The sequence below is a fragment of the Plectropomus leopardus genome, chromosome 21 (assembly GCF_026936395.1).
Source record: "Plectropomus leopardus strain MGB_pleo_1.0 chromosome 21, ASM2693639v1, whole genome shotgun sequence".
In the NCBI taxonomy this organism is placed as follows: Eukaryota; Metazoa; Chordata; class Actinopteri; order Perciformes; family Serranidae; genus Plectropomus; species Plectropomus leopardus.
Genome location: NC_142196.1, coordinates 6,615,110 through 6,638,546, shown reverse-complemented (window position 1 = coordinate 6,638,546; position 23,437 = coordinate 6,615,110). Strand labels below are relative to the sequence as shown.

The window sequence follows — 23,437 nt, the reverse complement described above, 5'->3', positions numbered from 1 at the left end:
AGCCGCACAGACCCAGATACACATACTGAAATACTCTTAGAGTGATCCCCCCTGATGCACCACTGGACTCACATTATCTGCAAAGCTTCCAGCTTCTTAATGGATTTCTTACACTCAAATAGTTTGATTCCTGTAGAACTTGAATCTTATTTCTTTGAATATCTACCTGTGACACAACCTTACTTTGATCAGCACTCCCATGGAACACAGAATTGGGATTTCTTTTTAGCAATAAGTACTAAAAAAATCAAGATTTCAGGATGTCAGTGTTGCATAGAAAATACCTTTCGTTATTGGTATTCTAGTAATGGTTATAGCTATCTGATCAGATATACAATAGATACAAATATTAAAGTGCATTTTATTCTTTCCAACTTATGTCAGAGTTTTAAAGTGAAAAAAAAACTAACCATAAATGTAGATTATTTTCCTGCTATTATTCCCAGAAGACATTTTGTAATATATCTGCAGCCTGCAATTGACTAGAGTCATAAAATCCTGCATCCTGGGTTTAGCAATAACAATCTTGCTTGTGAACTGAATAATATTTGATCTGACACAGCACAAAGCCCGTGCAGCACAACATTAACTCTCCATGAAGTGCCTCAGTCGTCTGACGTCGTCATCCCTCTGGACCGTCACTGTCCTACGGCTGCCAAACTATCTGACTCATGTCTCTAAAACTTTCAGCTTCAGTCCCAACTTCCAAATTTCTTTGACTAATTTCTAATTCTCGGGTCCAACCTTTGACCTGGAACTAATTGCTAATTACTCATCTCTGTCTGTGGCTGTTCTGTCTTGGAAATTTGACACACTTATGGCACGAAGGAGGAGAGGAGACGAACAAGGGGGGACAGTCTGTGACAAGTGACTATTCAGGACTTTGAGCCAAAGTAAGGGGAGGAGAGAAATTAGCAGAGAGGCACACTCTTCATTTTCATTAGACTTGATTAAAGGGATTTCTGAATTAAGAATTTTTAAATTAAAAATTTGATAGTTTTTTTTAAGCAGTTCTCCTCTCCCATGATTGATCTATACTAACAATGGGATTTACTCCTCATAATTGGAAAAATGTAATCAAGTTAATTCCTTTGTTAATTCATTCAGACCTGATCTCATATTCCTTCCTGCTGCGCTACTGCGCCTGGAGTTTAAATAAAGAAAGACTTTCATCTTTCCAGTTATATCACCGATGATCTTAACATGCAGCTGTACTATTTACTTTACTTTCACTTCTAGCTTTGTTAGGACTGATATACCTCACTGGTTGGCACTATGATTAAAAGCTTACATCTGTGAAAGCAAATAAGAAACATAAGTATCTGAATTTTAACAACTGTATACTTGATATACTGAACTAATAGCATTGAAATATTTTACTTTGAAAGCCATGTAGCCGAATTGATTTTATTCCCAATTAGGCCATTTCAAATTAAAATATGATGCAGCAATATGCAGTCTCAAAAGTTGGTTTGACATTTTTTCAAGGTTGACTAATTCAGATCGAAATATTAAAGTTTAGGAATGTCTTAGAGAATTATTTGTGGTTGCTCAAATTCAGTTGGAAAATTTCAGATCTAAAAACTCAAGCTGAGTAATTCAATGGCAACAATTGGGCTGTCCAGGACAGGATACGCAATCGAGCCTGAATGCAATCAAGCAGACTCCTGTCAGTCACATGAAAGCAGCTGGGAAATTAAAAACCAAAGATATAGTTTGTGCAGTTTGTGTGCTATCCATTGTACCAGCTGCTGCATTTGAAAGTTTTCAACTTTTGGATCCAGATTTGATCAAACAAATTTTAGCAATCTATTTTTTCCCCTTTTTTTTAAATTCTGAAACTTTTGGATCTTAATTTGAGAACTTTGGAAAAAATAAAGAAATAAATTTATATATATATATAATTTTATTTAACTCATTAATTCATTTTATTATCAAAGGGGTGATTTCAGAACAAAAATTCAGATACAGGGCTTTCAAAGCAAAATAATTCAGTGTTATGAATTCAGTAGTGTTTAAATTTCTTTACTTTTATTCAGTGGCTATTAAAATTAAAATACTCAAGTTTCTTATTTGCTTATACGTCCACATTTAAAATAAACACAAAAAAACATGACTGAACAATAATAGAGTCAAATTTGTGACATCAAACAGGAAAAAGTTAGAGGTCAAATATTTGTATATTTTTGCAGTATAATGGCTTGAGACAGACAGCTTCTTTTTTTTTTATTGTCTCGTGACTTTGCTGACCCGGTGGTAGAAGAAAGTGGGCTAATTGTTTCACCAAGCAGAGCTATTTTCTAAATTATGGGTCAGAATGTCAGACCTTGAAAGTTAAAATATTTGGCATCCAATTTTCTGGAGAATTATCAGTGTCAGTTTGTCAATTTAATTGGTTTTAGAGTGTACGTCTGATGTGTCTGGGATCTTCTGCTGTTTTTCTCCATTGTCTGAATGAGTTTGGGTTAGACATGACAGCACACAGCTTTATTTGCTCTGGATTTCCTTCACTGTTAGTCCTACTGATGGTTGAAAATCACAGAAAGCGGACATCTCTCTCCGTTCTTTTCTTAATCTCTTCGTCTTTCCTTCCTCGCTCCTGAAACGAGATGTTAACTGTTTGTTCAGCACTAAGCAGTCTCAGTCTATCTCTCTGAGCCTCTGAGCTCCTAATTGCTTGTGATTGTTGACATTGTTGAGCATACCCGCACTACTCCACTGGTAATAAGATATAAGGCCTGCCCGGGAGTATTGAAGTCTATTTTATTAGTCCTCTTTCATGTTATTTTAGTCCTGCAAACAAGGATTCACAATGGCAGAGCTTGTTAGGAAAGATGCAAGCGTGTCCATGCTATGTGTTGACACTGATTAGAGGAACTCAAGGGAAATCCTGTCTTAGTGTAGTCCAAAAGCAGATATGACTCTATTGAAGACGGATGGGGCTAGCAATTTGATATGAAATCCAGGGGCAACTGTGGAAAGAAAAATGTGAGGTGACACTTTTGGCCATTAGATGTCCTGGTGAAAAGAAGAAAAGAGAAAGAAAAAGCCATCAGAGAGAGGCATAAACATTCTATATTACATTTAGACTGATTATAAATCCCAAAACTCTGAATATCTTTCAGAAAATGAACTTATTGCATTCACATGTGGGATTTAAAAGTGTAGGTGGAGGCATTAGTGACGACAATAGCATTTTTTGACCCACACCGAAAAACACAACCTTGTGGCTGTTTTCTGTTCCAACCTATTAAGGCTACTTTTTGTACAGACATTGATCTCTTTTTTTTTTTAGTGTTTTTTTGCTCTGAGTCATTGCCGAACGCTGTCCGCAGTGATGAAAGTGAAACCTCCGTGACCTCCACTCAAAACATTCAGTGAATGTAACCATGAAAAGGCAAGATGCTCGAGAAGGCAGTTAAATGCCTACCACATCAAAGTCTGCAAAACTGCACTTTGATGCGCGTTGTCCCTGAGTACTCAAGGTTACAGCGTAATGGCTTCCACGCACATCTACAAGCCAGAACAGAAGCAGCTGCCGGCATCTCCAGGCATGACTTGGTTTTAATATTTACACTGTGTATTTCTTCTGAAAACAAAGAGCACCAGCTCAGATTCGCTCCATCACATGTCCAAATATTGTGATTAAAGTAATCACGACAAAACAATCTCACCTCAAGGTCCATTGAGTAGTTGTTGTGGATTTTGTCACATGATCTTCATCAGCGGACAGAGTTTTCCCAGATGTGGTGGAAAAATAGATTTCCATTTTTTTCGAAGCACTTTGAAAGCAATCGCTAACAAAACAATTTCACAACCATTTTGTGGCTGTTCTGGAGCTTTTAATCACATTACATGATCTTAAGCAGCAGAAGTTGACTGCACAGTTGCCACAGAAATGAAAATGTTCATATTTCAATGTTTCAGTGATTGAAAGCTGCAGAATAGTTACTGATTTGACAAAAAGGTGAGACTGTTTTGTCAAGAGCAGTTTTTAGGTTTCAAGTGAAACTCAACTGAAAAACTTCATACACTGTACACATTAAGCCAGATTTTAGCCCTGAAATTGTCTCCTCCAACTCATTTTACAATGGGGCCTGCAGGGTTAGTAATGGTTTGATATGCAGTTTAACGGGAGTCACAATACCGGATGAACCCTTTAAGACCGAAGCAAATTTGGCTAGATTTCTTTTAAAAATGTGTAAGACAATGAGCAGAAAAAGAGGAAATGACCCAAAACTTAGAAAGAAATCAGTAAAAACTACAACAATAGCTGAACATTTGTAATAAATAAATAAATAATATGTAATAATAATAATATGTAATTATGATAATTATGTTTTCCCCATAGATTTTTCCTTTTTCCTACCTTTTTAAAACTACATTTTTAAATCTATTTTTTGCAATTTGTCAAACATGTATTATCAAGTTGGGCATTGCCTTTTGCTTGTGTTTTTTTTTTGTTTTTAAATAAATCACACCAATTTGTTCAGGGTTCAAAAGTTTTAAATACATGTAAAACGCATCTGCAAGCAACACAAGAAATGTGATGTTGCATCAGTGTTGATGAATTAGGTTTCAAAGGGTTAATTGCCTTAAGCTCGACAAATTGCCTTGTCCAATCTGTTGGACTTTTGGCATGTCAGACATTTTGGCGCCTGTCCTGTCGCTTGACCAGTTCCACAGTCCAATCCATCAGAAACTGCAGTGATCTTGTTTTAAAGTTTCTCTCCTGGCATTGATTCAACCCATAAAAATTCAACTCAAAAATTCAACATGTTACATATATTACAACAACATATCATAGATGTAACTTGCACAAATCTATAAATATGCAAATTGGTCCCCACCTATTCTCCGCCCACCCATAAACCTCGAGCCTGCAGTTTAAACGGAACTGCTTTCTACAACATTAGAAACTTGACACAAATAGTAAAGATGAGCCTTCAGCTTGACTAAGCTAACAAACAGCTGATGATGATGTGTTTCCAGCGTAGAGAAACCTTGTTCTTGATCACCAGCTCTGACAAATTAAAGTGAAAGTGAAACTTTGTTTGAAAACACAGCCTGTTTTCATTCCAAAGTCTTCAATTACAACCACTTTTGCAGTGCTTTTGACGTAAAATATTGATGCCAAAAACCAGCAGTCTTGTCTTAGCTTTCCATGTGAATGCATTGGAGTTTTTTCTACACCTTATCATGTGCCTCTTTTGCCTAAACTTAACCATACGTGACTGTGCCAGCATGTGTGTTTGTTAACTCCCCGGGATCGGTGTCATTGGTGTTTTATTTTGTAGTATCACTCCTCATGTTTCATGTCTGATTTTACTTCCTGTCTTTGTATGTTTTCCTGCCTTAGTGCGTCCCTGATTAGTTTCACCTGTCCCTCACTGGATCGTCCTCTCACCTGTTCTCACTTTCCCTTCTGGTTTTCCTGTGTACTTAGTTCTTCCTGCCCTGTCTTTTTCCCTTCTGTTTTCTATCACACCTGTCTTTTATCAGTCTTATTCGTCCTTTCCTGTTTCCAGAGTCTTGCCTGCGCACCTGCTCTGTTTTAGTTTTGTTTTCTCCACTCTAGTGTTCCCTGCCACACCATTGTTGTTAGCCTATCTCTGTGCTTCCCTCCTTTTACCCATGTCCCCGCCTACTCCACCAGTGTCTTGTTGATCTGATTACTTCCCTGTGTATATATATCTGTTTTTCCACTTGTCCTTTGTCATTTTAACTGTTGTCAGACTGCCGATGTGATATTCACTGTGTTCCCCACTGTGTTACTCACTGTTTTCTTCTCTGTGACACCCCTGAGTTCTTCCCAGTCTTCCTCGTGTTTTGCTAGTTGGTTTCAGTTTAGTTTGGATTCATATTTCTTTTGCACTCTGCAGCAAAATCTTGGGACCAAAATATCCCTAGAAGCATACTGCATAGCACACTGGCTAGTGAAAAAAAAGAAAAAGAAAGAAAAGACTGCTCAACTTGAGTAATCTCAGTTGACTGAGGGGTCTCTGACTGCTGATTGGAATCTCTAACTTTCAAGGGGCAGCCCTAATATGAAACACCATGTGGACATGTTAACAGGGTTAAAAACTTGATTTTCATTGGAGGGCGACTATAATATTATTGGATAAGTGTTACATGTTGTGGGTTAGAACTGTATTTAAAAATCAGCGACATTAAAACTGAACTTTGTTGCACAGCAGACTGTCCAGACTGCCTGCATCTTCCAGACATCTGTGACTCCATATTTTTCTCTCCACTTGTAGTAGAAATGCACAACAATTGGTTAGCATGCAGTTGTCTTGTTTGAATAAACTTTATTGGAATTGTCACCGCACAAAACAGAACCGGGAGTTTTGTGCTTAGGTTTCATGTGAGCTCCATGTGGTGGCCAGTCCAACGATCCGTTCAGTGTGAGTGAAAAAGTGGCAGGTTGCCTGCCAAGTGCATAGTGTGAATAAACATACAAGATTAACAGAAATCCACTGTGTCTGCCCATCTTAAAGTAATTCTAGTTGATTGAGTTATTTTTTGCTCAGTAGTACCCAATATCTTCCTGTGATTCCAAACAGATTGCTGTTATAGTACCTCTTTAGGGGGAAACAGCAAATGTACAATAAAATGATCATCATAATGAGGACCAGGCACACGGAGCAGCGTGAGGTGTGAGCCGCCCTCTGTGTGAGTTTGACCCCCAGCTTGCCTCTGGGGTGTCGGAGCCTGAGCTCAGGTATGTCTGCTGTGAACGCCTGTAATGACAATGCTGAGGTCAGTCCTCGAACCCCCGGCTCCTCCTTAATGGAATAATGACCAGGACACGAGAAGCCCTGTCTATCACGTAGCCCCCAAGCCAACACATGCAATTAGAGCTGGCATGTTTTCTCTCCCTCCCTCCCCGCCGCTCCGTTAGAGGGGATTTCCAGATGTTCATCATAAAGCGCAATGTATTTTCCAAAGAGTTGCCTTTTTCTCTCTAGCTCTCTGTCTGCAGCAATAAAATCAATTTGTGCTGTTGGGCTGGAGCGCCAATGAGCATGACCACACAGAGGAGTGAGCGCCACGCTGGTTCCTTGGATCAAACACACCAACGGCAGCCTGTAAAGCTCTTATTTATGTGAATTCTTTTGATTTTATTATTGCTCTATCTACTGCTACCAGGATACATGTGTCTACAAGCATTTGTTGTGTTTACACAATCTTGGGTTCCTCTGAATATGGAGCTTTTCATGTTGGTGGGTTCACAGCAAACTCTTTTCCTATGTGATCATGTGAAAGAGAATAAGCCACTTTTAGCTGCAGTCACTTGACTTCCCAGGGGCGAAGAGTAGGAGTTTAGACAGCATAACTCTGTGCCATGACAGTGTGTGAGCGTCTGGCTGGAACCAGTCACCGTAACCAGTCACACACTACATGGAGTGCATTGTGTGATTTTTAATGAAGTCCATAATCGCGAGCACTGGCAAGACTGAAACAAGAATTCTTTCACGTATTATAGCATAGAAAATGTCTTTGTTTAAAGGCAGTCAGTTGACTCTGCTAGCTGTTTTTTCACATATCGGCCTCACAGAGGAGGATAATAACATACTGTTGAGAACAGCAGAAAAAATCCTTCAGCCACTCTTGATTATATTTGTGAGGCTTTTTTCACAGTGATGAGAGGATTCTCTTTCTGCAAGATGCGTTTTGGACATGTGGACGATGTCATTGTCCTCTTGTCATTGTCACGATCACCGGAAGCAGTTGACCTACTTACTTAGTACAATTCATCATAGATAATGCTGAACAGAGAGTTTATGAAAATACATTTTTGGGACCACAAACTATGTTGGAAACCAGGTATACATCATATAAAGACAAAAATGTTAAAGTCTATTGAAATATTGCAAAAAACAAAGGACATTTTCAGTCTAAATTCACAATGACATAATATTCTATCATTTTCTTATAATTCTATACATTACCTACAAAACAATTACAAGTGCAGTTTTTATGCTACAGAAGAAACTACAAGAATTATAGACAGAGCTGATGAAAACAACCAACCAACAAATTATTTATAACTCCATATGCTGTCTTATGTAGAGATTTGGTTGACTTAAAAACGTAAAAAAGTAAAAAAAAAGAAAAAAAAGACACTTCCGTTTGCAGAAGTTGTTCCAAATTAGAGAGTCAGAATGAACTAAGAGGAATTTGTACATTTACAAAAACTAAGATGTACAACAGTCAAAGGAGTAAATCTGTGGAGTAGTTTTGAAAAAAAAATGACAATGTGTAAAACATTTAATAGAATTTTGGGACTTATGGGTATATATAATGTAGATATATTTTGTTTTTCCAATTTCTTTGATTTTTGTTGTATAAATCTAAAGGGAATAGTGAACTAAGACTTCAGCCTACACCTTTTTGGTCAGCAAAACTGGCTCTGGTCTGTCACTGATTACTTTTGTTTTGTTTTTCTTCCATGGCTTTGACTTACTTACGTTTGTAAATGACAAAAAATGAACTAACCAAACTAAACTAAAACTGTATTTTTCAACTGCAGCTCTTTTTGTCTATTCTGGCTATTTTTCAATCGATCTTTTGTCAAGCTTCTTCCCAGTTTGCTCACCAAAGCTTGCTGTCAAGGCTGCATGGGTAAATTATGGATATTACTGTTTAATGTTGTGTGAGGAGCAAGCACAGTTTACTGATCTCATGATTATTACCGCAGTAAGCAATAGGACTCGCCAACATATTTGAACAACATATCACATTCATAGCATTATTCAGCTTGTTGGGAGTGTGGAATGCATTTTTTCACAGCAAAAACAATACTGTTGCATTGTTCAAGACACATTTGCAGTCACAATCATGTGCACAGACGTACACATGCCTACAACCCGCGCTTTTTCTTTTTATTGCACCCAATATATGCTTTGATACCAAACTGTATGTGTGTTCACAGATAAGATTGAGAACAGAGGGAGAAGAGGAGAACAAAGCCATTACGCTTCTCTTATGTCGACATAATAATACATTTCAGCACTATTACCCCACACATTCATCCTACACATCCTATCTTCACAATAAAAGATAAGACTAACATTTGTTCTGCCATTTGTGCATGCTGTGGAGTCTCTAAGTGATGTGGCGATAACCAACCCAACCTCCCATTCACCACGGTTTCCTGGTGGAAGGACCACACTGTTTGCTCTCACATGGATACTCCGCCTGGAGCTACACGCCCCGCCGACCACAAATGGACTGGGCTTGCTTATAATAAATTGGCGGAATTGGGTCGATGACTTTAAGAGAGAATCATTATCCGACTGCGCTTTTGTCAGGATGTGGTGTTTCACTACCATTCTCTCACTTTCCTCTTGTTCTGACTGCCCATTAGCAACTCAAATGTCTTCCATATGTCTGTTTGTGTACAGCGTGGCTGCTCTCTTAAAACAGTTTCCTTTGTGGCCAGCTGCAAACGTAGCATCACGAGGAGCGGGGGCGGTAAAGCCATATGTTAGCGTGGACCCATCACAGCAACCTGCTTTGATATCTGAAAGGTCCGTGACCAACTCTGAACCAAGAAATATTACACCTTGGAACTTTTAAAGCTCAACGCCTCCCCAGCTGCTTTCCTGGTCCCAGATTTTTGATAGCTGCAAATAATTTTCATAATTATGTCCCCCCTCGACTCACCGTCTGTGAACGCGCTTATGTTTAAACAGGTGGAGGACTCTTTCTTTTTTTTTTCTTTCCACCACTGCTTTGTCTGTGACACATCCAAGGAAACAAGGGAGAGATAAAAGCATGCCGTATTGACATCATTTTTCACATTATTGGATAAAAACGAACACGGACGTCTCTTTGATTCGATTTCAACAAATGTCATGTTTTATATGGCATTGTATTCCAGGCCTAACATGGAATAATCTGATTCTCCTTCCCTGGATAATGCCATTACACTGACTGATTTTCTCTCCTGGCTATTTCTCATGCATTTCTCCTGCCATGGCGTCATCCAACCTCAAGCCCGTCGGTTTTAAACTGAAACGTCAAGCACCTCCGGATTCCTCACCACTTCCCCTCAAATCGCATTAAAAACTTTCAGTGTGCGTGACTAATTATTTTCTCACCACCGCATTTGGCCACAGTAAAATAATTTCTCCTTTTCCCTCACCGTTCATCTGATACCCGTTTACGCGCCCTGCACTTGCTGAGCAGGGAGAACGTGTTGTTGCAGCGAAACCTGAAACATATGAGTCCAATTCACTTCACCCACGTGGAATACTTGTATTTTTGTAGGACTTGAAAAAGGACTTGTTGTTGACGCTGAGTGAAATGTAATTGCACTGTTATTGCAGCTGTCCATGTGAGGGGGAAAGCAGACATTTAAAGAACACAAGATGTTTCCAAGAAGACATTTTTGCTGACAGCCTTTCTGCACACCAACACACCTCTGCCCCATCAATCCACTCTGTCATCTACTATTACCCCGCGTCCAGCACTCACCCAACAAACACAGTTTTTCCACATTTAAGAAAAAAACATCACAAGGTACCAAACGCTGATTCTTAGACTGTTCAGTTCTAAAACTCGCTTGTAAAATTGTGAAAATGATTGGTTAATATTCATTCCAGCGGAAATGTATGCACACAAGCCACCCGCGCACCCACCTGCCTACCAAATTGCCGTCCGAGCCTTATGAGAACTGACACTTGGTCAAGCTGCTTCTCGCTACACCTCCTCAGCTCGCCTTTCTTTAATTGGCTTGTCATGTTCTTTCATCAGCCAGCTCGTTAGCAGCGTGCTAGTGTTGAGGGAGATAATATCGCCATGTCAACCCAGCCAATGATCACACAACAAACACACATACACGCCGGTGCAGGTTAGTGGTGTGTAGTGGAGTCGCACGCAAATCTGTGATATAAAGCAGTGACTGGTGATACTTACACTCACGTCAGTATTCCAAAAAATACTTTGGATAAAAATGTCTAAAATAACATAAGCAGTCTGATTCACTCAAACAGAGAGGAGAGAGTAGTCAGCATGAGAAAATGGATTTCAAAACTAACAAAAAAAAAAGATGCAGTCTAAACAAGGTCAGGAATAATGACATTAAACACATTATACCACGTCACTAAAAATGCATTATGGGTTTATTAATGCCATTTTGAATTATTATTAAGTATTGTAATGTTCGTGGTATTGTGGTATGATCAGTACAGCTGATACTTGAAATACAATGCTCATACAGTTTGCCCATGCCCAAAAATTCCAAATGCCGTTTTTATGTTTTCGGTTTGTCTGTCTGTCTGTCCCATTCAGATGAACACGATATCTCAAGAATGCCTTGAGGGAATTTCTTCAATTTTGATAAATCGATGAAGTGATGACATTTTATATCCAAAAAGTGAAAGGTCAGCTTCACTGTGACATCAGGATGCTCTGCAGAAACACTTTTCTGGCCATTATTCAACGTTATAACTGAGGAACAGAAGGGGAGACATTTGATCAGGTTGTGAACTGGTGACACTAATTTCAGGTGTCCACCTTGAAACTGTGCTGATTGTATAGATCTGCACAGGGAAGGTGTGTGTGAGGCATCCCTATCTTTACAGAAATAGTTGTAAACTCTAAGTGCAGCTTGACTGGTTCATAGAGGCAGACAATCACGAGGCAGTATTTGTAGTTCTGATCATATTCTTAGTTTAATCGAAGGGTGAGAAAGTCTTCATTCTCAAAGTCTCTTTCGACATCATTGTGACGTTGTCTAACAGCAGTTGCACTTGGCTGTTTGACTTGATGTTTTTGCCAATAGTCCCTTTCAGCTGTTAAGTTACTGGGAGATGTGTTTGACTACTTTTAACTCATCAGGAATTTATTTGGTCAGCGGCAGTAAAACGCACATGGCATCAGAGACTTGTGCAGATTAAACTGGGATAACACTTTAAGGCCACAAACAGACTTGAAACTCTCTAGCCAAGCGGCATTAAGACTCCACATAACCCACAATGCAACACTCTTCAAATTACAGACTCACCCTGTGATGCAGGAACCGGTGCAATTCAAAGAAAACATCTGCTGTTTTCAACATGTAAATGTTGGTCCTAAAAGATAACCACATAAAATGTGTCATTTTTCCAGAAAAAAACATATCCTGTTATTTTCTGGTCAATATGTTTCCCCCTTTTTTTCAAATTTGTTGTCATGTTTGAAGGCCTTGTTTGAGATGAGGAATGTTAGTAGAGAATGTGTAGTTTGGCACACTTGAAAGCCAATTTCTATAATTGATAGATCTGGATTTGGTGTATTGTGCCTTTTAAGAAAATATCAGGGGGTTTTCATCCACTGGCGCAGGTGCATGTTTAAGTGCCATTATCATCATGGAATCACACCTGCTAACTACTGTTCCCCGAGTGTAGCCCAACACACAAGAGGCATCACACCGACAAACCACCTGCTGCGCTGAGGGAAATATATTCCATCATATAAGCAGGATTCCCAGGGATCCTTAAAAACTCTGAAAAGGCATTAATCTAAAAATAAGGCCTTAATTGTTATTAAAACGTATTTAATCAATCTTTCAAAAGTCTTACATTTTTGGAACATAGAAAGTAGGATTTTATAAATTATTATTTTCTGATGTTGCATTTTAAAATCTCAAAATAAGTGGTAACATTTATTTTTTTGTTAAATAATTTACCAAATTCCTTTTCTTAAACTCATCATGAAAAAAATCTGGGAAGTAATATCTCATATGTAGAGTGAAAAACATAAAATCACCAAGAAAAACAGCCAGAAAATGCCATATATTCCCTCTTGGTACACCAAATAGATTATTATAATATATGTTAATTGTCCTTCATGCATTCCACTATAAAAAGGGTTTTTTCAGCACTTGGTATAGATAATCTAATGTTAATGATAAGACAAAAAATGTCATGTTTCATGTTACAATAAACATCTGGGCAAAATTTCCTTTATTTCCTATTTTGGTTATTGAGAAATTGGTCTTAAATTTCATTCCAAGTGGCAAAAAGAAGGTCTTCAGCTGTAGGAACCCTGTCTAAGTGTTTTTGTGTGTTTTCTCCATTTCCAGATTTGTGCACAAAGATGGAAATGTTGACCATTTTAAAGACAGAAATGTTGACCATTTTGGCTCCATCTGTCTCCATGTTTCTTAACTTTGCCTATCTTGACTTGTATTATTTGATGGATGTTACAGGTGAGCAACGGGACGGAGACGCCAAGCGGACGCCACTCAGTAACAGTTGACTCTCAGGTCCAGAAACAGCAGCAGGAGGACAGAGACGGTTTCCAACAGGCGCAGAGACAGTACAGCTCGCTGCCACGGTGATACCTTGTCTCCCTTCTCCTGTCTTTATTCCATCGTCTGTCTCTGTCCTCCTCTCTCCCTCCTCTCACTGTTACTTATCATGTCTTGCCTGCCCTTTCTAGACCTCTTCATTAGCCTTTTTCGGATTTGCATCAATTTCTTGTGCTCATATTTGTGCTTTCAACCTCTTTTCTCTACACTTTTCTTTAGCGTATCCCTTTGGTTACAAAGTCAATCACCACAAAGCCACGTTCAGCTCATCTGCACACAAAAACCCTTTGAATGAAATCATTTAATGTGATCGCGGAGAATTATTCCACTGATGTTCACTTTCATTAAGTCAATGTTGACCCTGATGAAGTGGTGACTTTGTCACTGGCATCAGCCCCCCCTCACTCCAACATTTCCAGTGTAATGAATACTATCATGTTTTTAAAAGGAATTTTCTCTTGGCAGTTTCTCGCCTTACACAGCTTGAGTTCAGAGCTACAACCGCTGCTCTTCATCTTCTCTATCTTCCTGTTTCGATTCTTTTGCATATTTTTCAAAGAGGTGCCAATAAAGCTTACCATATCTTACATCTCTAGGCGTTTGGGGGGGGGGGCTTTAGTATCGGTATTTGCATTTCCTGCCTTCACTCTCTACGTGTGTATCTGCCCCGCTATCAATCCTCTGAAGCTCTCTAATCGCACTTTAGTCAATGCAAATTGCAAAGCCAACCAAAGCTGGTGGAAAATGTTCACATTTTAAGCACTTAAAGAGACACAAATTCTATACTTTGATTGACTGATGCAGGGATTTATAGTTAGTAATAGAATAAACATAATTTCCTCTCTGTGTTAAATACTTCCTCATTGCAAACAATCCAACGTGAGTTTTTTTGTATTATAAAATGCATGGTGTGTTCTAAAAATGAAGTGAAGTCTGATTTATTTAGGTTTTGCTGCTTTGCCAGTTTAAACAAAGACAGAACTCTTAAAGTGTGTATATATCTGTGTGTGTGTGTGTGTGTGTGTGGTCTTTTAATTTTCTTGGCTGGAGTAACTCTGCTCTCCTGTGATTTTAATCTCTCCCTGCACAAACAGCAATCATTTCTCTGTCGCCATCCTCTTTTGCTCTGCTGTCTCTGAAAAGTCGCAGTCGGGTCGATTAAAACATGCTCCCGTCCATGGCTATGGATTTATGGGTCCACCTGGATGCATAATCAATGCAGCTGTGTATAAGCCGGACCGATCCGTGCGTTTGCTTCATATGTGTTATCTTCTGGCATCTCCTGTGATGTGACAGTTGCCTCCAGGCCTCCGTTCTCACTGAGCTCCTTCTCTTGGGAAAGTTGGTCCGGCGGGCCAAAAAGCCAGGCGAGGACGGCCTTTGATATGCATTCCTCTCATAATCTCATAGCGTCTTTTAGCCAAGAGTCGCATGAGCTCAGGCTTGACGTTTGACCCCAGCTCAGGCTTTTCAGAGCTTGTGTCTCGGCGCGGCTCCTCATTAAAGAGCTAAAGTCTTACATCCCCAGATTAATAACCACAATTCCCTCTAACTCCAACCACCTCTCGTCTGGAACCCCTTCATCCTGTCCTTCTCCTCCAAAACAGGAAGCTTGAGCAGTCATCCGAAAAGGGGACATTCCCTCGCAACAAAAAAAAAGCTTCCCAAAGAGCTTCCAGAAGAAGCCATGGTAGCTGGTTATCTGATGACGGCCAGGCTTAGCTGGCTGTCTGGGATGTGAGGATTGGAAGATCACTAATGAAGGCTTGTTGTCGGAGCAGGATTAGCAGTGACAGGCAGTGGAGGGCGAGAGGGGGCCGAGAGAGGAACGAGTGCGTTAGTAGGAAAGAGAGACCACTGATTAGCCTGAAAGAGACACACAAAAATACACACACACATGAATGCGGTCAAGATAAGGTTCTTAAATGTGGCCTGAGTGAACTGCCAGTAGCTCCTCCATCTACCCATGCAGCTCCCTCTTCCCGCAGCCAAACCAACATTGTTCCACGCTATAAAGAAAACATTATTCCAGGTTTGTAGACAATTTATTTGTACAATATAGCAACGATTGTTCCACTGCCCATTGCACGCAGTTGTTTTGTTTTTTCTCCCCTAATCATTTTGTGTCTGTGCATGTGTGTGTGCTTTCCCCTCCTTCTCCTAAACTCTGATTCTTCCCAGCTGTTTTAAAGAAACACACGGCGGCCACAAATTTTTCTGCGAGCCAACTTCCTGGCTTTGTTTGTTATGTTCTGTCATTCTAAATTTACCCCACTCTTTGGCATGATGTATTTTCCCATCCCCTCCCTCTGTAGATGTAACTAATCCACTTTGTGACATATTCTGGCGCAGGAGTAGAGGTGATAAGAGAACTAACTCCCCTGACGCATCAATCACGAGTACATTCCTGTGGAACAATGCCATTTCTGCTCTCTTCTCGTCGCCATCGAAGACGTTACATCTCCCTTCTTCCCTTTTCCTCTTTAAAAACCTAAAAGGTCATTGTGGAAACGCAGATCGCTGCCTCATGCAACAGGCGTCTCCGGGTTTCCAAATAAGCAGCTCCCTCATGAGCGGTGCTGGCTGCTCTGTAAGCCAAGCCGGGGTGTAAATGCATGGCGGCTCGCCCAGACAGCAAAAACCCAGATATGGAGCATGTGGTGGGGCTCTCTCTGCAGTCTGTCCCTACATCTGCCCCTCCGCCAATTACCCTCATACTTACACATGCTCTACATGCAAGCACGTACACGGAACGGAGCAAGATAATGTGTTTGAGTCGCACATGTACAGTACATAAATGCAGACACATTTGTCCTTGCATGCATAAATGCAGACCGTATCTCACATACAGTAAAATGCCATGTTTTTCTTCACCTCTTCTTTGATACTGTGGACCACAAGTGATGCTGGATTTGTGGGATTCTCATTAGAGTGACACAGAGATAGAGATAGAAAAAATGTTTAAAGGGAACCTTTGATGCTTGTCCTTATTTTCTGCCATAAATATATATTAGCTGTTCATATTAAACATGGCCAAAGTTTCAAATAATAAGCTCAACATTTGTAAAAGTAATGAGCAGAAACAGACATTCTGAATACTCTGCATCCAACTGTTTTTTCTACTTTGGTTACAAGATGATGTCAACTCACAACAGATTTACAGATTTCTTTCTAGTCAACTGCTCCAGGCAAGCTACTGCAAGTGTTTGCATTAAGTAGCCTACACTGCTACATGTAGCTACATGCTAACATCAGAGAACCATGTCATCTTTGTTGCTGATGTTGTTAATTTCTCTCTGATTTCAGATCGTATTCCAGCTTGAACATGTCCAGTTTTAAAAGCTTTTATTCATAATTTTTAATTGTAGAAAGAGCTGCAATAGTCATTACCGGGCTGCAAATACACTGCTACATGTAGCTGCATGCTAACATCAGAGAAACATAGAATCATGTTCCTTGATGTTGTTAATTTCTCCCTGATTTCATATCAGATTCCAGCTGGAACATGTCCAGTTTTGAAGATTTTGCAGATTTTATGGTGATTTTTTTACAGTAGAAAGTGATGCTAACCACATGCAGTTCCATGCTATGGTCAGAGAAACGTATAATAAGCTCATGTTCCTGCTGTAACATGTTTTGGTGAAAAGTTTGGTAAAAGCTTTTACTAATATTTTTTTCCACTGTAGAAAGACAAATTTCTGCAGCCAAGTAAACAATCGGGCTGTATTAATCTTGAATTCTATTCCACACAGTAACAATGTTTTCACTTTGTGATTTAGAATGGTAGAGGTCTATGCACGTGCTTACAGGAGGCACATCTGTGTAACTTATATTGTTATTTTGCCGTGTCTCAGACTAAGACTGTTGAGGTGCATTCGACATGTTTATGTTAGTTATACATTGGCAATTACAGGCAATTACAGTGAGCAGAAGTTTGCTGTGGAGATGACTTTGCTAGATGAGTGTTTCTGAAAGCAACAGATTACTGAGTTTTTCTTAAACTTCCTTAATGCTGTCTTCAGTATTAACAATCTCAGGAACCTGTAGTAGGAAACAGAAGCAACCAAACACAGTTCACAAGTGGTATCTCTGAGCCCAACATGCAGTTACATTGTTGTGTAGGAAAAGCACATCAGCTACGATGCATTTTATGTGGCTATGTGTGGTCTCCATAGCTACCATGTAAGCTTTTAATACACAACTATAAATCAAGTTTTTTCGGTTCAGTCAAATTTATCATCTAAGTTTTTCTTTTCCCTGTCATGCAACATTTTAGCACACACTAAAGAAAGAAGAAATCAAGGTTTAAGGCAGAATTGATTGTCATTTTCTCTATTGTAAGGCTTCAGATTTTAAAAAACGCTAGATATTTTGTCAGGAACACAAGTGCTTTAACCAGTAAATAGCCTGCTCTGTCTTTTGTTCCTGTCAGCCTCTCTGGAATGAGTCTCGGCCAGATAAGAAATTCCGGCATTTTGTCCTAAAAGCACGTCGCGCCCTTGTGTCCCTCTGCAGGCTTTTGCGCCCTGAACTCAAAAGCCTCTTAAGCACACAGCGGGTCAGTGAGGTGTGAATGGGATTTCTTTTAGCACCCCTGACGCAAAAGACACTGTCACAGGTCCTCCATTGCGCGGCGGCCTTAATGGATCCTAATAATGGGGGAGCAGACTCTACACTTTAGCCAAAGACCTGGCAGCTCCCGATGACAGCTTGCCAGGGCCAATTTCCGGAAAGGGGGGCATGTGTGGCGGGAGGCATGCTTAGTTTTTTGTGTAGGAGAGATAATATGTGCATCTTGGGCCGTCCTGTCAGCGAAGGGGCTGGCTGGCAGACTGAAGATGAGTAGAAGGCGGATAACGCCGTTAGGCCTGCCATTACTCTGTCTGTGCTGTAAGTGCACCCGTCTGCATGTCTAAAAAATAGTTAAATGGATGAAAGCAGCCATTTTTCTCTGTGCGGTTTTAACATTTGTGTTTGTTTACAATGTGGAACTAATAGTGCTGAGGGCGTTTCAGGCTTCCCCTGTCTGTTTCCTGTCTCTTTCATGTCTCTGTCTTCATGTCACCAGATTCAGTGTAATCATGCAGCAGACTATAACAGATCTCTCTTTGCTCCACTTATGTTGCCTTTACTTTTTTAACTCAGCACCACTACCACATCCCCCTTTTAATACCACAAAATGTGAAAATAGCTGCATTCTCTGCTGAAGTGCAGTTCTTTTAGAATTCCCTTTCAATAGTGCTGACCCAGGGGCCGCTACGGGAAAAAAAGCAATCAGCTGTACTCTCCTCCTCTGGTTCCTTTAGATTCAGGTGATGTTTAAGGTGACTTACTCAACAGCATGACTGACCTTTTTACTTGCCTCCATGTGTTTAGGCAACCGCATAAGAACCCCAGCACGGCGTCCCAGGACTCATGGGACAAGGTGTACCTGTCAGTGGAGGGATTCCAAACATCCAAGGAGAACCCTCGCTACTCAGGCAGCCAGGGATCACGCAACGGCTACCTGGGAACGTCCAACTTCAACGCCCGCGTCCTCTTAGAGACTCAGGAGTTGCTGAGGCAGGAGCAGAGGCGCAGAGAGCAGGAGGCCAACAAGGCAAGGCCGCCTCCTGTGCAGGAAACCCCCAGCGGCAGCACCTACGACCACAGCAGAGACCACACTCAGGCCCCGGGCTCTGCCCCGGTGCCGGCCCCATCTCAGTCCAAGGGCCCCTACAGACAAGACGTGCCCCCATCGCCTTCTCAGCTCGCCAAGCTAAGTAGACACCAGGGTTCAGAGAAAGGGAGGCTGTTTTACTCCTGAGACTAGAACTAGAAAAACAACATTTCTGAGATCAGGATTGATTTTAAAGAGCATTAACAGGGAAAAACACAAAGAGGGCAACAGTCTGTTTTCTTTTTATAAAAAGCTGAGATACAAAGATTTTTAAGAGACTGCTGAAAATGTTAATATTTGAAAAAAAAGTTTTTTTTTAATATGAACTAGTATCCTTTTTAGTTGCATCAAAAAGAAATGATTTTACTGTCCAGAATCATGATCGTCTAACTCTGTGTACAAGTGCCTTCCAGCCCATCGATTGTTCACCTTTTGGTAGCCCAATTTTTTTTTTTTTTTTGGGCTCATGATCTGCAGCTTTGACCCATCCATGTGATACATTCAGCAGAGCAGACAGCACAGCATCACATCTGACAGCAGCTCGTCCCAAACACAATCACCCCGAGCTCCAGCAACGGCCCAGGCATGTTTTTGCACCACTCGGGCCCCGGCGGTGACCTCAGTCGATACCACGCTTTGTGTGAAGAAGGCTTATTTTTGCTGTTGGTGGAGACTTTGTCAAGCACCATGAGTTCATGTGAGTGTGTAGCTCGTGTGCATGCTTGTGTGCGTGTGTGTGTGTGTGTGTGTGTGTGTGTGTGTGTGTCTGGAGTTAGCATGTAGTGACAGACTGTGGAGGTTAAGCAGCTTGTGTGAGCTGTGGAGTCTTAGGTTTTGGTTTCAGATGCAACACTTTCCCAGAGTGTGTACCCCCCCCCCCATTCAATATGATAATCCTGAATTCTGTCTTCCTCTGCTGGCTGCTTTATCTCTCCCCTTCACTTTGTCACCCTCACCATACGGCGCTCTCGGATGGAGGAAAACTGCTTTAGATCTCCTTTATTCCCACCCTGTCCCGCCCACCCCGGAAAGGCAGCAGAATAAATGGGGTCAGATCTGGGTTATTAATTAATGTACCTCATTAAAAATGAATGGGCCCCTTTGTGTGTGTGTATGTTGTCACGTATGGTGGGAAGGGAAAAACAGCGACCTTGCTGGCGTGGCTCTGGCCCCGTCCTCGCCTTGGCTGATGTGGCTGTAACCGGAGCGCGCTGGCCCCTAGGTGTCTGAGTTGTTCCTTGTTGAATATTTCATCAGGGTGGTTACATTCGGAAACCACAGCGGCTCTGCCGTAGGTGGCCTCGGTGTGGGACTGCCCGTCCATCGGCCCGATACAATGGAGCTGATTTTGTTTTCCTTCCATGATTATTTCCATTGGTAGAAAAACCACTCGGGAGCCTTTCCACCATTCAGTCAATAATTAGCGGTGCATTTTTGGTGTGTGGGAGAATGTATATGTATGACCCCGTGTTTGTGTGCGTGTCTTTGATTTTAATCCAAGAGCAATCTTTAAACAGACAAAGGAGTTTTTTTTTGAAAGTGAGGCTGTTTTTCCTGAAAGGTAGAAGTGAGGATTCATTTTAGGATCCAGTTAAAATTAGTTGAAGTTAAGGTTAAGTATGAAGCTAATAATTAGTTTATTATTTTACCCAGACTTTGTGTTTATTAGATCAGATTTTAGGCTCATTTTTCCCCTCGGTATATTTACATGCACTTAAGAAACCAGGTTGCACAGTTCGCTGGAGAACAAGGTTACAATAGTAACCTGGTGACTGTACATAATGCAGCAGTTCAGTAATCAGACTTCTTCCCTACACCAACAAGATTTTTGATGTATCACCTAGTTATTTAACACAATATGCTGCTTTATGATGAATGTGATTTAATTTTACAAAATGTTAAAAATTGTAACAATAGGTACTGTCTCATTCAGACTTCAGGCGGGTCTTTGGTCAATTTCAGTTCTGGCTGGCTTTGGGAGGGAATGATTTTGAACATGGGAAAGCACTGCTATATGCAATGATCCTCACAGCTGTGCCACTGGTAATTTCCCTCTCTTTGTCATGGAAATGCATGCAAGTAAAATTTGGTGTGGCCAAGAAATCTGTGTTTTCTAGGAGAAATCTGGCAGAGGTTTTTGTAATCCTCTACACCAAGTATGGAAACTAGGTGTCTGGTTTACATAATGTTTTTGAATTCAGTGGAAAACTCCATCTGATCCCTGTTTTTTTACAGTAATGTGCATGTCAACACTAAGCGGCAAACATGGGCTGAAAAATGATTTCAACGTGCCACAAAACTGCAGTTTCACTAATGGCCACTCGAGGCTGACTCCAAAATTTGGTCAATCCCCAAAGAGCCTCACATTAAAATGTCCAACTTTACAGCAGAAATTAACATGTTTACAGCCTGGTACCAAAAACGTTTTTGTCTCTATGGTTAAGTTCCCCATAACAACTGTAGCAGAGCTGCATTTCTTTTATATCTCTTCTGTCTTAATATGACTGAGGCTCAAAGTTGCTGCTTGCTCAGGGTCACTTTGGTCGACAAGCTGTCTATGTGCATCACCACAGTCGATGAGTCCAATCCAACCCTCGTTTCTCCACAACTCCACTTTTTTGTCCAAATACAGTCACTTTAAGAAATTTAAGAGGGCAACAGCCAACATGCCAAACTTGAGACTTCAAAGTGGGAGTTCATAAACCAGTGGTCAGGGTGGCTGCGTCCATTATTTCATACAGTCTGTTGTAAAAACACAGCAAAGAGCAGGGGAAGTTACAAACAATGCAATGTTTCTTACCAGTCATCTACACGAAAAATGTATAAATAACACCTATTTCCACAGCTGTTGGTCACAGAGAAAGAGCAGCTGTTTATGTCCCATCGATTAAAATTCAAATAAACCTCAGGAGTAGGATATATTTTGGTGGAGAATCTCTGGTTCTCACAAGTACATAAAGAATAGAGTTCTCACACATAAAAAAGCATGTAAAATACAGTATAGTAAAGTTGTTCGTCTAACAATGTTCCAGTGTGTGTGTGTGTGTGTGTGTGGGTGTGTGGGTGTGTGGGTGGATGGACATGTGTTTAAGTGTCTGTGAACGCTGCCAGTAACTGGATGCTCCAATATGTCTATGAATATGTCTTGGCAGCCATATGAACCACTTGGCTGCTGAGTAGGAGAGGAGCAGAGGAGTAGGAGGGAGAGAAGATGGGAGGCCTGACCTTGCAGATGATTCAGTCAATGGAGTAATCACAACTATTCCTCTGAGTCTGCACTACAAACAGGAGGTTACAAACAAGGCTACGCTCACTTCTGCTGTCTCTACTTCTTCTCCTCTTCATTTATCTCCTTCATGTGGTGCTGAATTAGACTGGGTCTTGTTTGTGTGTGTGTGTGTGTGTGTGTGTGTGTGTGCGTGTGTGTGTGTGTGTGTGTGTGTGTGTGTGTGTGTGTGTGTGTGTGTGTGTGTGTGAGGGAAGTCCAACTCTGACACAGAAGATGTTTTAAATGGTGTTTCATGTGTCTCATCATGACCTGCGAAAGGGGTTCAAGTGCCTGCAATATCTCCCGATTTTTTTCCCCTCCTCATATGCAAATTTGATAATATCCAATAATGCACGTTTATTATTCCCGCTGTGTAATTAATGTTTGTGCGCCGCCTCTGTGACACATGGATTCTTCCCATAAAGCTATTGTTTCGGGGGAATTTTTTTTTTTTTTATCCTGGGAGAAATGAGAAATATATTATTATTGTTTCACTGTGTTTTTATGACCATCCCTCATTGTATTTTATTATCCACAATATGGTACTACGGTGGTAAAAAAAATGACTAATATGTAAGCACAGTGCAATTTTCCTTTTTACAACAGTGTATCATTAAGAACTGTTTTCTGCCATTCTCTGTACATACAATATAAACTTTTTTTCAGTGAATAAATTGAGGGTGGATTTAAATTCTTGTAACAGTAATTTCCATTGATTGTGCTGCTTTAACATTCACAAAAGCTTTTTCTTCTTCATAACACACCAGCGACATAAAATGCATAATTAAAGGCACATAATGAATACCTTAATTCGTGCTGCTACCCTACTACAGTTTTTAAGATATGATATTACTGGTTTAAGAATTAAAAATGAATTCTTCTCCCGTTATTTGGCGTGTGTGTTTCAGCTGTATTTAGTAAAACTCAGAAGATGTAATAAAATAAAGACTTTACTGTCAGTCATCTGGTTGCCAGATCCCTCCTCATGCCTTTACCAGCTAAAAATAAAATACAGTTTTGAGAAGAAAAAAAATGAAAGGAATAAGGATTTTCGGGAACTGTTCCTCTCATAACTGGAAAATGTGGCTCCCACATTTGTTGAAGTGGCAGTGAAAAGTAAAAACACGGCCTCCCTGTCTCTTTATCTCTTTAATGTCCATTCCTGGTAGGTCAATGTAACGGCTGGCCGGGAGGTTTCGCCTTGAGC

At 40.5% G+C, this 23,437-nt stretch overlaps 1 protein-coding gene across 6 annotated transcripts in view; it reads left to right on the top strand.

Moving 5' to 3' along the window:
* Positions 1 to 23,119, top strand: part of LOC121960465 (partitioning defective 3 homolog) — a 383,207-nt gene extending 360,088 nt beyond the window's left edge. For all 6 annotated transcript variants that reach the window (XM_088071635.1, XM_088071632.1, XM_088071633.1 and 3 more), the window contains 3 exons: positions 13,202 to 13,329; positions 18,680 to 19,659; positions 22,115 to 23,119. In XM_088071635.1, coding sequence (XP_087927761.1) covers positions 13,202 to 13,329; positions 18,680 to 19,109 — 558 coding nt within the window. In that variant the 3' untranslated portion in view covers positions 19,110 to 19,659; positions 22,115 to 23,119. The remainder of the gene's footprint in view (positions 1 to 13,201; positions 13,330 to 18,679; positions 19,660 to 22,114) is intronic.
* The last annotated feature ends 318 nt before the right edge of the window (positions 23,120 to 23,437 follow it).